This window comes from Sphaeramia orbicularis, chromosome 17 (assembly GCF_902148855.1).
Source record: "Sphaeramia orbicularis chromosome 17, fSphaOr1.1, whole genome shotgun sequence".
NCBI lineage: Eukaryota > Metazoa > Chordata > Actinopteri > Kurtiformes > Apogonidae > Sphaeramia > Sphaeramia orbicularis.
In genome coordinates this window covers 25,250,827-25,265,994 of record NC_043973.1, presented here as the reverse complement: position 1 = coordinate 25,265,994, position 15,168 = coordinate 25,250,827, and the positions used below count along the sequence as shown (strand labels likewise).

General features: G+C 37.1%; 1 protein-coding gene and 1 long non-coding RNA gene across 2 annotated transcripts; one reads left to right on the top strand and one right to left on the bottom strand.

Moving 5' to 3' along the window:
* Positions 1-2,307: 2,307 nt before the first annotated feature.
* On the bottom strand, positions 2,308-7,752 carry LOC115437608 (histamine H3 receptor). The gene is made up of 3 exons (XM_030160894.1): positions 7,288-7,752; positions 6,176-6,342; positions 2,308-3,753 (listed from the first exon to the last, which is right to left on the bottom strand). The coding sequence occupies exons 1-3, from the start codon at positions 7,532-7,534 to the stop codon at positions 3,001-3,003; spliced, it is 1,167 nt and encodes a 388-aa protein (XP_030016754.1). The 5' UTR covers positions 7,535-7,752; the 3' UTR covers positions 2,308-3,000.
* Positions 3,089-14,037, top strand: LOC115437609 (uncharacterized). Its single transcript, XR_003937952.1, has 3 exons — positions 3,089-3,099; positions 4,462-4,469; positions 13,969-14,037. It is a non-coding gene; the product is annotated as an uncharacterized LOC115437609 (long non-coding RNA).
* The last annotated feature ends 1,131 nt before the right edge of the window (positions 14,038-15,168 follow it).

Here is a 15,168-nt window from a genome sequence, read left to right as displayed (position 1 = left end):
AGAGGATTCCAATGGAATTATTTAATCTCTAGTCAGGAAGTACACTGCAGGAAAAAGCAGAGGGAAAACGGAAGAACTGAAAAGGCAAGAATCAAGCAGAAATAGTGTTTTTCTGTTTGAGTGCATCTCTCATGAAATATTAACTGTGGTTTACATTTAGTTTAGCTGAGAAAATGAACAGCCTACGCGGGAGCAAATGTACATAAAGTGATCCTGCAACTTCAAAAGAGGTCATGCAGTTTTGACCTGTATCTGCAAACTAAAAAGCTGTAGTTTGTGTCAGCTGGGTACTTTTCTGTTGAAGCCTTATTCTGAAGTAGCACAAGTTTAGCACATCAGCTACTGCTTTGTTGCAAAAAACAAAAGAGATGTTGGTATGTGAAGTTGCTTAGGGTTGTTTTGTGTTCTTTCTCATAGCCATTACAGTTGTTTCATTTTAAAACAGACATCAGTATTAAGTCATTGTGAAAGCTATTCAGATATTCTCGTGGGGGAGTTATATAGGCCCTGTTTCCCCTCTGATCACTGACTGAGTCTCTGCTAATTGGGCTCTATAAACTTAAGGGGCACAGGTGCGCTCCATTTAAGGTTACAGATTTTAGATACATTGCTTGGGGTCACAGACATCCCACCCCTCGTAAACACACTCACATATAGACGCAAGGAATAGGGTTAAAAAGAAAGAGACACGAACATTCAATTTTGTTTGTACACCGGATTAATGTCTCTAATCTGTATTTTTCATGGTGCTACTCCTCCTAGACCCATTTAAACTGGCATGATTACCAATACATTCGCTCTGTTGTCTCAGTCAGTAGCCAATCGGTTTGGCACACATGGCAAGACATTTCAATCTATCAACAAAATCAATAGCAGTACTCCCTCTAATATAACCACACACAGTGTAGGCCCTCCTCACAATGATACGGCTCGTGCTGTCGCGTTTAGATACACAGGGAGTAAACCCAGGCTGGCCATTCTGCTGATAAATGCAGTTCTGTTATCCCAAGGGAAATGTGTTTGCATCCCTCTGGTCAGAAGTGTGCCTCTGTCCCCCCACCAAGCCAGCAGCAGAGAGGGAGGGGAGGTGGGATGGGATGAGGGGGGGGGCAGAGGACTGTTCCCTGCAGCTGTGCCCTTATTCCCAGCACCTGACCAGGGCCCCAGATGTGCACACGAGCAACAGCAACAATTTGAGCAATGTAAGTCCCCTGTGAGACCCAGGCACCTGCAAATATAACCCTACTATCAAACATGATGGCGTAATTACAGGTCTAATAAGTCTACATCTGGAAAGGACTCATTTAATCTATCAAAAAATAAACCTATCTGGACAATACAAATATGGAATTGCACTCTCAGCATTTTGTCTGCACATCAAACAAAAGACACGCAGCACTTTACACTGACCCAATTAGCCATCAGGTAGACAGCAGCTACAGGGGACACTGTAGCCATTTACATTTACAATGCAGCACAAAGTTCACTTATATGCACTTTATTTCATACAGATACTCAGCCAAATGCAGATATGTGTTTATAGTGAAAATCCTAAATTTAAATAAATAAACACAATGAGTGATTATTTTTTTTAAATGCCACACAAGTAATTTGCACCAAGCCAAGAAGACAACATTTTGACCTCTACACTTATACCTCAGTTACAAATGAGCACTCAAGAACAACATTTTACATTTACAAAAGCATAGAACATACTGGAACTGGTCAAGTTTTGCAAATACCAGTCTCTGTGTGATAGTAAAAGGATTGATGTGAGCAGATCTAAAGGCAGCACCATCTCTATTTGGAAACCTATCAGTTATTGGTTGCATTTGTCCATTATGACTCCGCCCTGCAGAATGGGGGTGCAAAAACATTGTTTGAAATTTCTTGGAAATTAAAGAAAGAATACACACAATAATGTAAAATAGTTATTCGACTCCATAACGACTCATCTGTTTATGAAGGATCGGAGCTTATTGCTCAAGTGCTGTCCACGCAGAAAGCTGTAAAGGGTAATGGTGACATCTAGTGGCACATTGACAAACATACACCTGCTGTTCACAGTAAAATGGCATTTTTGTAAACATTTAAGTTATGTCATTGAAGTCAAATACAAAAACATATAACAATTTACACAACAAAAATGACTAGTGAGAGATAATATATACTGACTTGGAAGAAAATAACACCACAGTGTTAGTTCTGTAATATACTGAATAACAATGTGCTCCAAAAAGAGAAACATATATATGTTTAACTTTATGACATTAGTCAAACAATATTCCATTTTATATAGAATTATTCATAATTGCACTTAGCCTTTCATCACTGTGCTTGTGAAATATAAATGTAATAAGCTTTCCAACAGCAGAGGGTGATAGTGATCTTGTAATACATCAGCTGCAGCAAGTCACAGTGTGGGCAACGCATTTATAGAAACCTATAATATAAAATATAATTCCAAGATATACATTGAGTAGCATAAACAACTGGAGAACATAACCAAGTAATTGCTGTGTAATCTGTTTGGCACTTAATTTGGATCTTTCTGCAAATTTGGATTTTCTGCAATATAAGGATCTGATAAAGTACAAAAAAACACAATGGTTTATTATGTTCTGCTGTAAATACCATAATCCTTTTTCTTTTCTTCTCCCACACAAAAGGCAAAAGGGCACTGGTAAACATGTCTTAATGTTTTATTCTATCAATTATTATAAAAGCTTTCTTTATAGACTCTGTTTTTAAAGAGTTATTTGTGTGCCTATGCCCTTTAGATGTGAACACAATGAAGTGACATTAAACCACATTTACTATTCAAAACTAACCTTAAACATTCAAACACTGAAATCCACAAATGAGAACTAGTAATTACGGTCTACTTCTAGGTTCATATTCAACTGCTCAAACTGTGGAATTTACGGGTCATATTTTGAATACTTCCATCCACTGATTTGGCACAGTGTTCACTCCCATCGCTCCATGGGCATCCGCTTGTCACTGGCCAGCACGGAGCACAGATGATGGGGGAGTAGTGTGTCGCTTTGGGCACAGGATCTTGCTAAAGGCCCTGCGGAAGGTACTGTGGCACAGAGGGTACAGGAACGGGTTAATAGCAGAGTTGAGCCACAGGAGCCAGAAGGTGACCTCGTACCAGTGATGCTGGATGCACCGCCCTCTGCAGGCAGCACGGATGATCATCAGTAGGGTGTACGGTGCCCAGCAGATGGCAAACACACACACTATGATCGCCAGGGACTTAGCAATTTTCTTATCCCTGGACAGACGGCTAGGCTGGGCAACCCTGCTGGTTGAGGGATCTAGTTTACCCAAACTAGGAGAGGAGGTTTGAGAGTGTATAGAGCCTCTTACAGCCAGTTTCATCCCACTCCCAGAGTTGTGAGGCAAGGGGATACCTTCCCCCTGGGCAGAGGCAGGTTCGTTCAGCTGAAGGTGGAGCTGTGCATCCCTGCTGTGGAGCCTCCTTCTGCGTATGTTGAGGTAAATGCTGAGATTGAAGAAAGCCACTGAGATGAAAGGAGAGAAAAACTCCAGCATGGAGGCACTCAGCAGGAAGTACCAAGAGTAATAGAACTCAGCAAAGCACTCATCCTTCGGCACGCGACTCCTGCCCACTACCAGCTCCCAGAATATGATGGCCGGACCATACAGGACAAAGGCTAGCACCCAGACAGCAATCATCTTGATTATAGCTTCATGAGTCTTGCTCTGTCTGGCACGGTAACTCACCTGCAGTAAACATAAGCAAAAATCAGAAAACTTATCGACTACAATCTATGTCCTGTGGGTTGTTTCTGAGTAACACTGTCAGAGAACACTCAGTCCAATTCTATTAAACTCTTACATTCTACCACTGATTTAAAATATGGAAATAAAATGATCAGAAGATATCGCACAGTACTTTTATCAGTAAGGGCAACATGGCAGTCAGCGATTATTGACAAGTAAAAGTAAAGCTCAGCCTAAACATGATGCACTGTACATAAGGTCACTACGTCTGTAATACTAGAGCTTATTGCATAAAATGGGTGTTTGAGCAGATGTTACCTCTGAAATGACTTATAGACCCAGAAAGTACAAATACATTATTTATTAAGTGGGGATCGTGGATTAAAAATTTGCACTGATGCTAACTCGAGCATATTTACATGTTTATACTGAAATGGAATGTAAAAATGTGTGCATTAATGTGCACTGTACATAAGGTCACTACGTATGTAATAGAGCGTATTGCATAAAATGGGTGTTTGAGCAGAAGATGTTACCTCTGATTATTGACAAGTAAAAGTAATGCTCAGCCTAAACATGATGCACTGTACATAAGGTCACTATGTCTGTAATACTGGAGCTTATTGCACAAAATGGGTGTTTGAGCAGAAGATGTTACCTCTGAAATGACTTATAGACCCAGAAAATACAAATACATTATTTATTAAGTGGGGACTGTGGATGAAAATTAGCACTTAACTCCAGCATGTTTACATGTTTATACTCAAATGGGATGTATAAATGTGTCCATTAACGTGCACTGTCCCGCGTAAATAAAGATATATAAAAATCTAATTAAATACTCTGAAAAAGGTGAGTAAAATTTTACCACTGAAAGAATAACAAAGAGAACAAGAAGAACAAAGAGAATTTGTACTTAACCAAGAGTGACATTATAGAATATTTCATTCAATGCATAACAGTGGAGCTCTATTTGATTTTTCCATACTCAATCAGCATGCGGTACTAAAATGTCATTGTGCTTAAGTCTACATTGCACCTCTCATGACCTCTTTTCTGATTTAGTGTCACTTTCAATGTCCCTGTCTACATTTCCATTTGGTGAACAGCCTTTATTTTTTACTCTAGTCGCTATAAATCTGCTGTTCTCTGTGACAACAAATTACTGCAGCTTGTTTTCAAAGTCAACAAATGTTTCCGCCATGTTTTTTTTTTTTTTTTTTTAATCTTTATAATGTTTGTGGTAAAATCTCTTATATGCAACTGCAGATGAAAGAATCAAATGTCCTCATTTGCCAATTCTGACAGGTTTATTTAATCAGATGGATGTAATCTCATCTATCAGTAACATGAAACCGTCCCTAGTAATGTGCAGGTGGTATTTTCAATATACTGAAATGTGATCTAACAGCCAGATGTATGCATTTATCTGACTCCATCTTTTCAGAGACAAACTTTGGCCTGTGACTGCTGACGATCCTTTGTCTTTCAATGTTCAGAGAGAAATGCTTTTAGGAAAATGCTGCTTGTCTTGCCGGTGGCCTGTTTCTGCTATGATTGATCTCTCCAGGTTGGAAGGACCATGGCACAGAGGAGGATCTCTATGATCAAAGCTAGCTAATTAAAGAAGAGGTTCTCTCTCTCTCTGGTGTTATTTGTATTCATTGCTCTGATGATAAGTGTTTGCTTGTGAAAGGAAACAGAACACTCTCTTTGTCTTCTATGCCCAGCCTCGTCTCACCTCTGAGTTAACACACACATGAGTACAGGATACAGTCAGTTAGCTAATACACCCAGTTCACTGAGAATGACAGCCGTGACTTTTCGGAAAAGTGTGCTAAATGCTAACAGACAGTGTGGAAAAAAGAAAAATGAAAATGAATCATGCTGTAATGTGCAAGAAAAACATAGTGGAGAGCTGCTGGGGTGGACACCTGAAATTCTGATCCAGCTTGGACTAAAGGTTAATTTATGTAAACAAAAACCTTAATGTTCTGAAAAGCTTTTTAACAGTCAGCTGTTGTTTCTGTGTATTTTCATAGAGCCAAGTCTTTCCAGAAGTCAGAATGTGACTTTTTTTTATCTTCATCAGGGGATACAGCTATAATTAGGGGTGGCACTGGGCCTGAATGGGTCAGGAATGATTAACCTCTGCAGATGGGCACATTTGGGAGAATAAGGTGGCTTTAGCCCTACCAATGACCTGGAAGACTCACCAGTCAGTAACTGAGCACCAAACCACAAGACTGCAAAATTAAGGTTAAAATGATGTCCGGTGTACGAATGAACACCAGTTCTCATGGGATTCTTTCTTTTTAGTCATAGACAGTGTTTTGTGTTTTACTCCACACAATCCTAAGGTTGCATTACATTATATATATTATATGCATTACAGATGTGAGGCACATGTGTTCCAACTCACTGCTCTAGTGACTGACAGGAAGCGGTCGTAGCTGATGAGGACGATGCTGAAGACGGAGGCAGAGCAAAGCAAGTAGTCCATGACCAGCCACAGCTTACACAATCCTCGGCCAAGAGTCCATCTGCCTGTGAGGATGTAGGGGATGTAGACTGGGATGCAGAAAGCCCCTGCATGTACAGACAGTTAGAAACAGATCACAAGCTACTGCAAATGCATGTTAATCCATACAATCTGTCTTTACTTGCCTGAAGTGTAAGGAGTCAAAAAGCAGACACTGATGTGTTGATATTAACCCTTTCATGCATGAATTATAAGAGCCTTAATCAAGATTTTTTTTCTGAGTATTTTTATTCCTCTAAGCATTAAAAAAAAACATGCAATTGAAAAAAATTTTATGAACCTATTGTTCATGGAGTTGCAAAAATGTCCACTCAGCTGGACACCATGCATGTACTTTTTGAAGCAAAGAAACATATTTACTGACATACTGTGTGAAAAATATGAATTAAAAAAAAAACAATCATTTTTCATACAGCTATCTGGTGTTTTCTCACATTTTAACATACTCTAATACGAAGTCATTACTCACTTCATGGAGATAATATGCAAAAAACAAAACAAAACTGTTAATTATAGTCTAATAACAACACCAAGCAATTGATTTACACTCAAACATGTTACTGCAGATCAGATTGATCAAGAACAGCAAAATTACAGTAATGTTATCAATTGCAGTGTATAGAATGATGCATAAGTGTCCACTGTGTTGGCTGATATGGAATTAAAACAACAAAATCCATGAATATACAAGAGAACAGTTGTAGAACAGCTGTCCACTGTAGTGACCAGTATGCATGAAAGGGTTAATATACAGACAAAGAAATTGTAATTGTAATGAATATCAATAATATTAAAAGGTATTCAGCTTTTTGTAAATATAATCCAATATTAGCTTCAATAAGAACAAATGATTTTTTTAAACCATCATTAACATACTTAAATTCTAATTCATATGTACTTTTAAACACAATAGCCCCCCCTCCCTCCGTTTTTGTTTTTTTTTGTTTTTTTTTAGCAACTTTATTCTGGAAAGTACTCAAAATTCGACTTACCAACAAGAAAATCTGATATAGCCAGATTCAGGAAGTAATAATTGCACTGTCTTCTTAAACTCTTATCCACTTTAAAGGCTAAAATAACCAACGCGTTACCCAAAACTATCACAACAACCAAAGTCACCATCATCACCATCAAAATGACAAACACAGGTCCAGAAAAAACGAAGCTGCTCTGGACCCTAGTTGAAGTATTGTCAAAATAGTAGCCACTGGAGTTAGTATCAGTTTGGTCCTCCGACATGGTCCTGATGCGAGAAGGGGGGGGGGGATGATGCTGATGCGGTCGGTAAATCCTCTGTAGACCGCAGTGGAACAGTCATAAGCCAGCAACAGGTGCCAGGAGAACGGACGGAGCATCCAACACTCCCATTCAGCCTCTGGACGCTTCGGTGTTCTACTGAAACTGAACACAGTGACCAAGGAAGTCCACGAGGGAGCGCACGACGAGCTGCACAGAATGTAAAGTGCGTCCAGGACAGGTGATGAAATGACAGAGCCAAAATATTACACCCATAGACCTATTTTAGGCTTTTACACAGTGTTTCCGACGTAACCTCCACTGTGACACAGTATAAACATTATGGTAATATGTTATTGACCCTTTCATGTATAGTGGTCACTATATTGGACAGTTATTCTCCAGCTGTTCTCTTGTATATTCATGGGTTTTATTGTTTTAGTTCCATATCAGCCAACACAGTGGACGTTTATGCATCATCCCATACACTGACATTCAGATCATTAATGTAACTACGCTTTTCTTGATAAACTTAATCTGGAGTAATATGCTGAAGTGTAAATCAAGTGATTGTTATTGTTGTAAGTCTGTAATTTAAAAAGTTTGTTTAAAAAAAAAAAAAAGTTGTCGTTTTTTTGTTTTCATGTAGAAATGATAAGTTACTACTCAAAAATCACCAAATTCATTCAAAAATGACCCTAAAACCAACTACAAATCACTCAAAAAAACCACCTAAAAATCACCCAAAACCACCTAAAAATTACTCATAAAACACCTAAAAACCACCCAAAAATTTACCTAAAAAACACCTAAAAACCACATAAACACCACCTAAATGTCATGTAAAATAAATAAATAAATAAATAAAAACACCCAAAAATTACCCAAAAACCACCTAAAAATCATCCAAAAATGACCCCCAAAACCACCTAAAAATTACTCAAAAAACACCTAAAAACCACCCAAAAATGACCTAAAAACCACCTAAAAATCATGTAAAAAAAAAAAACAAAACAAAACAAAACAAAAACAAACAAACAAACCACCTAAAAATCGCCCAAAAATTACCCAAAAACCACCTAAAAACCACCCAAAAATTACCCCCAAAACCACCTAAAAATTAGTCAAAAACCACCCAAAAATTAGTCAAAAACCACCCAACAATTACCCAAAAACCACCTAAAAACCCACCTAAGAATCACCCAAAAATTACCCAAAAACCACCTAAAAATTACCCCCAAATGACCCCAAAACCACCTAAAAATTAGTCAAAAAAACACCTTTTTTTTTGCATATTATTTCCATGAAGTGAGTAATGACTGGTATTAGCATGTTAAAATGTGAGAAAACTTCAGATTAGTAGCATTAAAAATGTCAGGTAAAGGGTCATACCGTCTTCCACATATAATTTTTGTAGATAATTCATTTATCAGACAAACTAGTAAAACAAGTAAACAAACAACTACCCCTGTCTGATAAATGAATTACCTACAATAAGCATTAAAAATGTTTTTAATTCATAGTTTTCACACAGTATAACAGTAAATACATGTTTCTTTGCTTCAAAAATTAAATGCATGGTGTCCAGCTGAGTGGACATTTTTGCAGCTCCATGAAAAATAGGTTCAGAAGAAAATTTTCTTTAGGCATGTTTTTTTCATGCCTAAAGAGGAATAAAAACACTCAGGAAAAAAATCTTGATTAAGGGTCTCATAATTCATGCATGAAAGGGTTAAAATAGTAGGAAGCATTGTTTTTAAGACACAACTCTGAAAGCAAATATATGGCTGTATTTGCAGTCTGCAATCAGATCTTTTTCCTCCCAAAACCTCATACATGATTCACTGGCAAACATTCCCCCAGCACCTCACAGTTTTATCAGGGGGCAGCAACACCAACAGCCCATGCTACCTCAGATGAACATATTGTGGGTGTGTAGATGATATGATGCAATATAGACACATCATGCTCCAAGTTAAAGTGGGATGACTCAATTTGGAACATTACTTTAAAACCCATCATCATAAAGTGATATACTGTGTGAAAACTATGAAATAAAAACATTTTTAATGCAGCTAATCTGATGTTTTCTCACATTTTATCATACTCTAATACTAGTTTTTACTCATTTCATGGAGATAATACATAAAAAAAAACACTTTTTGTGTGACAAAATTAGCTGTTAAAGTGATGGTCTGAATATCAGTGTAGATGATGCTAGAGCGTCCACTGTGTTAGTTGATATTCTCTAGAGATCCAGTAAAGTGAAAATCTTTAGCTTTTTTACATTAAACAGTCATCTTGATTGGAAAATGCAAAATGCAAGTTTTTTCAGATACATTTTTAAATTATTTTCATTTATTTATTTTTTAATGGAATGTCCTTTGTAATGAATAGCTTTTTTTTTTTTAATTAAAACTGTCAAACTATAGTCCCCTACAGAGGACAAAAATGCATTGCTGGATCTCAGGAGGACATGGAATTAAAATAACTAAACCCATGAATATACAAGAGAACAGCTGGAGAATAACTGTCCACTATAGTGACCACTATGGATGAAAGGGTTAAGGCTTAAACAACAGTGTGAATCACATTTTAGTCCTTTGTTTTGTATGGGAATGAAGAAATATTGTTTTTTCTTTGATTTTTTTTCACCAGCTGACATCTTTGATGCCTACAACGAATTGATATCGCGACATTACACAACACAAATTAGACTTAAATGGCCTCACACTGAGCTGTACACCTTCTGTTCATTGATTCTTAGTTCCTTACATATTTCCTCTGCTGCATATTTTTTTTCTTATCCTCCCTTGCCAGCTGTCTATAACTGCTGCCTGACTGACATGAAAATCTGTGAAAACCAGCAACAGCATGATGGACAAAATAGGACTGAGTGGGAGGTACACACACCAGGGGTCTCTCACTAATGCTCACATCAACATCCCTTGGGGAGATTAACAATTTTAGTCATCATAAAAAAAAAAAAAATTGCAGATCTGAAGACCCGCGTGTGAGAATTTGTGCACTTCCTGTTCTCATTCCATCGTTTGTGTATATGTGTGTGTAACATCCTTGTGGTACAGGCTGGAGGGGGCTGAAGGCCTTATTTGCATTCTGATTCCATCCTGTCAGTCCCCCAGCTGTGGTCCAAAAGAAATGAGAAACACTACAGAAAAGTAGAGGTGACTGAAGGAGTGCTGTTTAAATTACTGTTATTTTCTCACAAATGGAACCACCACTATCTCTCGGAGTCACGTCACACTTGCAACACAGAAATTACAAAGGAACATGGCCAGCGTAGTGCTAAAGCAACGTAATTCAAAGACGGCTTAACAATGTCATGTACAAGCTCATTAAAGATGAGCTATATCCAAATTAACACTTTTGATTTTGACCTCATCCACCTTTACGGGATCTTTTTTTTTTTTTTTTATAGAGTGATGCCATCAAATGCAACCCCTTTTGGACAAAAGACAAATGTGAGAAATGCCCTTTCTGTGGCTGAATGAGTAACACCACACAGGAGACATAGTTATATAATGAAAAAAAAAAAAAAGCATGAGAAATTTCCTTTGACAAGAAGTGTTTGGAATAAAGATTCACATACACATGGTTCAAGAGCTCACTCAAATAAAAGCCTTTTCATATACATTTACTTGTGTATTTTAACTAGGAAGAATAACTAATAATGTAACTGTGAAAATCAAAACACCTATTGAGTCATAACAGCTGATTTCCATAAAATTGTCCCTTAAAAATAAAAGATTCAGGTAGTTTTCAGTTGCCTATAAAAGGCTATTGATCATGACATACCCTTTAGTTGTAAATCTTATTCACATATGTAACAAAGCCATCGGGATGTCATGGAAACTAGCATCATGCCGTCATGGAAACTAATGCACATAAAGATTCGCACCATTGCTGCAATATTGCTCTGACCCAGAAATATTTTGTGGAGAACATGTTGTCTTTCTGTCTGCTATAATAATGTGGAGACCATAATACTCCTTACATTGAAGAACACATTGCTAAAAATGTTGTGTTTTTTTTTTAATCACTCAGGGTTAAAAATACTGAATATCTGAAAAAATAAATAAATAAATACTATTGCCAGTTAAAGTCAAAACATGCACATTCTGATCACCTATTAATATCAGACTCCAACTCTATAAGCCATGAATCAAGTGGTTTTAATAAGGCATCTCCACCAGTTAAACAGTATATATTTTAATTCAATTGGGCTTCACTTGTGTTAAAACATCTTATATTAACATATTAGTATCCAAACCATGTGCCTGGAAAGCAGTACATTTCACAGGTGCATTGTTGCTGGATTTGGAAATACAAGTGCACTGACTAATCTGAATATGGAGGGCACTCAAAAACAAAGCTGTGTCACAGAGGGTACACAGAGCTTCTAGTGTTGCCGATTATGCCATGCCCTGCTGTGGCTCTCCATTACTCAAGTGTTTGTGTTTGGATGCTGGGATGGAACACTGATGTTATCATACTGTACCAGAGTGCACATTCACCATAATCTACGACCAAACATTGAATGATACAATGCAGTGCACATTCAAATTTAACCATTAAACTTCCACGTCCCACCATGACCATATTTATAACAGGCTGTAACTTTAATCTGTAGATGAAGATGGAAGTCTTTTTCCTCCAGACACATAATATTGTCTGCAAATGGAATATAAATTGAGGAATCTTACATCTGACAGATCTCAAAACTATTATTAATTATGGGGTAAATTGGTGATTTTTATGCTGCTATCTGGGACGGGTGTTGTAGTGGTCCCAAAAGGAAATTGGAATTACAGAAGGAGTCGAGACATTTTTTCATATTTGTCAGATAGGATGTGCTGTCGGTGATGCACAGTTTAATAGTTTTAACTGGGAACGAAGAAAATGAAAGTCACAACACTTTAAGTTTTTATATTTTTTTACCACTTGATCTTTTTACCACAAAATGATCAATAATATGTGCCTTTTCAGTGGTACTTTGGTCTTATTTTATTTTTGTAAACAACAAACATTTAAAAAATATTACAGTTTGCATTGTTTTTTAATGTAACCTCACAGCTTTCCTTAAATGTCAGCCCTTATCATGCATAGTAATGAAAATATACATTTATGCAGCTGCATCTGCAAGTTAGAAAACAATAGATTAGACAATAGAAGGCCACTTCATTTTTGAACTTTTAATTATATCACATTTTACTTCTTGCTGTAGTGTATCCTACTATACAATACACGTTCTGTGTCCCATCGATGTTACAGCACAGGAGGGTGTTTGTATGGATTTTCCTCAGCCTTCACAGGCCCGATCGCCGCCAAACTCACCAAATGAATAGAAACATTACCTGACTATCTACTAGGCACAGTTTTATATCTGTATTCAGATGTTGTGAGGTATGCTGGGCGATTTTAGCCTCTCTCTACTTTGAATTCTTCATCCCTGCCGCCATACTCCATTTTTAGAAGTAGTTATGCTGCCGTTCATGACATTTCTACTGCTAGCAGACGATGCTATAATGTGAAGGCTGCAGTTCACTACTGCTGTATGAATTTAGCCATACTTGACAGGCCAAACAAATACATGCTCTTCCCTTCATGCCTCACATGTTGGCTCAAATTATTACCTGCACAATGCATGATTAAATGGTAGTTTACTAATGGATAGTGGTGGCAGAAAAGTTCTACTTATCATGCTATCATACAATGGCACCACGGGTACAATGCTGCAAGTTTATTTAATTTGTATTATAATGACTAGTGACACTTGCCCAAAAAGTTGGAATAATTTTGTTTTCAGGTATATTCCTCTTTTTATTCCTGTTTATACCCATCACTACTCACCTTCGATGATTACATCCTGCATCCCAGTTACACTTTATCTATCAAGAATAATCACATTAGCACAATCATTTTATGAGAAGAGGTGAATTAACCATTTATAGAGCACTCATTGAAATACTCTGGAATTCAAAATTGCAACCTTAGTGTGTTATTAGACATCGTCATCTCCCTCCTCTTACCATAAACCATTTGAGCAGCACTTGCTAAAAAGTAAACACATGCAATAAAACAACTGTTATAAAGTCATAAACTGACAAAAATCACTCATGTTCACTATTTACAGCTTTAAAATGTCCATAAAATCTCTCTGAGTCATTGTTTAGTGATTCTAAAAACCTACATGCTTCTGGACCTTACTGAGGCACAGGATTGGCCCCATATTTAATGTTTGAGGAAATTACCGAAAATAGTCACTTGCCCAATAAAGGGTTAATGCAGGGGCATAGAATTAGGTAGGGACGCTAGGGACACATCCCTACCAATATCCATCCACTACTGTGTATTCACTATCAATCCAACCGCTGTCCGTAGTGTTTAGTCAATGGTTATGGCACACAAATAGTCAGTCTCTGTTAGAAGTCCTGCCTCTCACCTAAATATTGCTCTCCGATTGGCTCTTTGGTTTCGCTATCCTACATGTGATTGGCCGTCCCTGCTGTCACTCCATCTACTTGTAAAAGGAACCTGCTAGTTGGACCGCTAACACAAGTTTTCAATATGTTTGGCATTTGTTTTGCCTGAGTCATGTTAGCTAGACGGATTTGAATATCAGTGGTGTCATTTACATGTACTTTTGTACATGTGTTTGTTTGCATGTGCACATCCATGCGTGTGTGCTTGGTCATTAGGATTTGAAGGATGTCAAAGAAAAGAAAACTGGTCATAAGACACTTCTTTAGGAGTCAAAGTGCAAGTTACTTCAAGGGTATAGAACTGCAGAGGCTCAACAACACAGATATTGAATAAAAGACAATATTTAATACCAAACAGATACATTTTTTAAAGTTATTTTTACTTATTATTTCTATGGAAGAGAGCAACTGTATAAAAAACACAAATAAAGAAAATTTGTGGGGAAAATACAATAAAAACCTCAGGTTGTAAATGTGATTCTAGATGTGATTTTATCCATATTTTGGGGAATAAATTACATGTAATAATAGAAAGTAAAAGCCTTTTTTGCTCAGACAATAACTGTACCATCGAACTCTATAATCACTGTATCCCTAATCTGTTCATATGTCATGCATCAGTACATTTTTGTTAGGTGACAAACAGTAAAGAAGAAGGAGGAGGTAGAGGAGGAGAAGAAGGAGGAGGTAGAGGAGGAGAGGCTGGAAATTCACAGTTGAGTATAAATAATAATGGATATGTTAGTCGTGAGAATAACATTACAGAATGCATTAAATTCTTGTATTCTCTTTAGATATTAACATATACATTCTAAACATGTCAATTACTGAATTTTTTTTTCTAACTATGATTGTTTGCTTCTTTGATCAGCTCTACATGATGTGAAATTATGATCGCAAATGCAAAAAAAACATCAACTTTCAAGAGTACTGCCTTCGAGCACTTTTGTGTCCCCACCAATGTCAAAATCAAACCTACTCCCTTGGGCTAATGTTATTTAACACTTTGTGGGTCACAGTGTAATTTACATAACCATTGTTTTTATCACTATAGATTTAAATTATGTTGAAAATGAAGCACACACTTCAATATAATTAAAAAAAAAAACATTCAAAGGTTTGAGATAAAGTTAT

Coding starts and splice junctions, on each gene's coding strand:
- LOC115437608 (XM_030160894.1), bottom strand. CDS start 7,534: ATGTCGGAGGACCAAACTGATACTAACTCCAGTGGCTACTATTTTGAC. Junction 6,343..7,287: donor TATATCAGATTTTCTTGTTG/GTAAGTCGAATT, acceptor CTGTACATGCAG/GGGCTTTCTGCATCCCAGTC. Junction 3,754..6,175: donor TCCTGTCAGTCACTAGAGCA/GTGAGTTGGAAC, acceptor TGTTTACTGCAG/GTGAGTTACCGTGCCAGACA.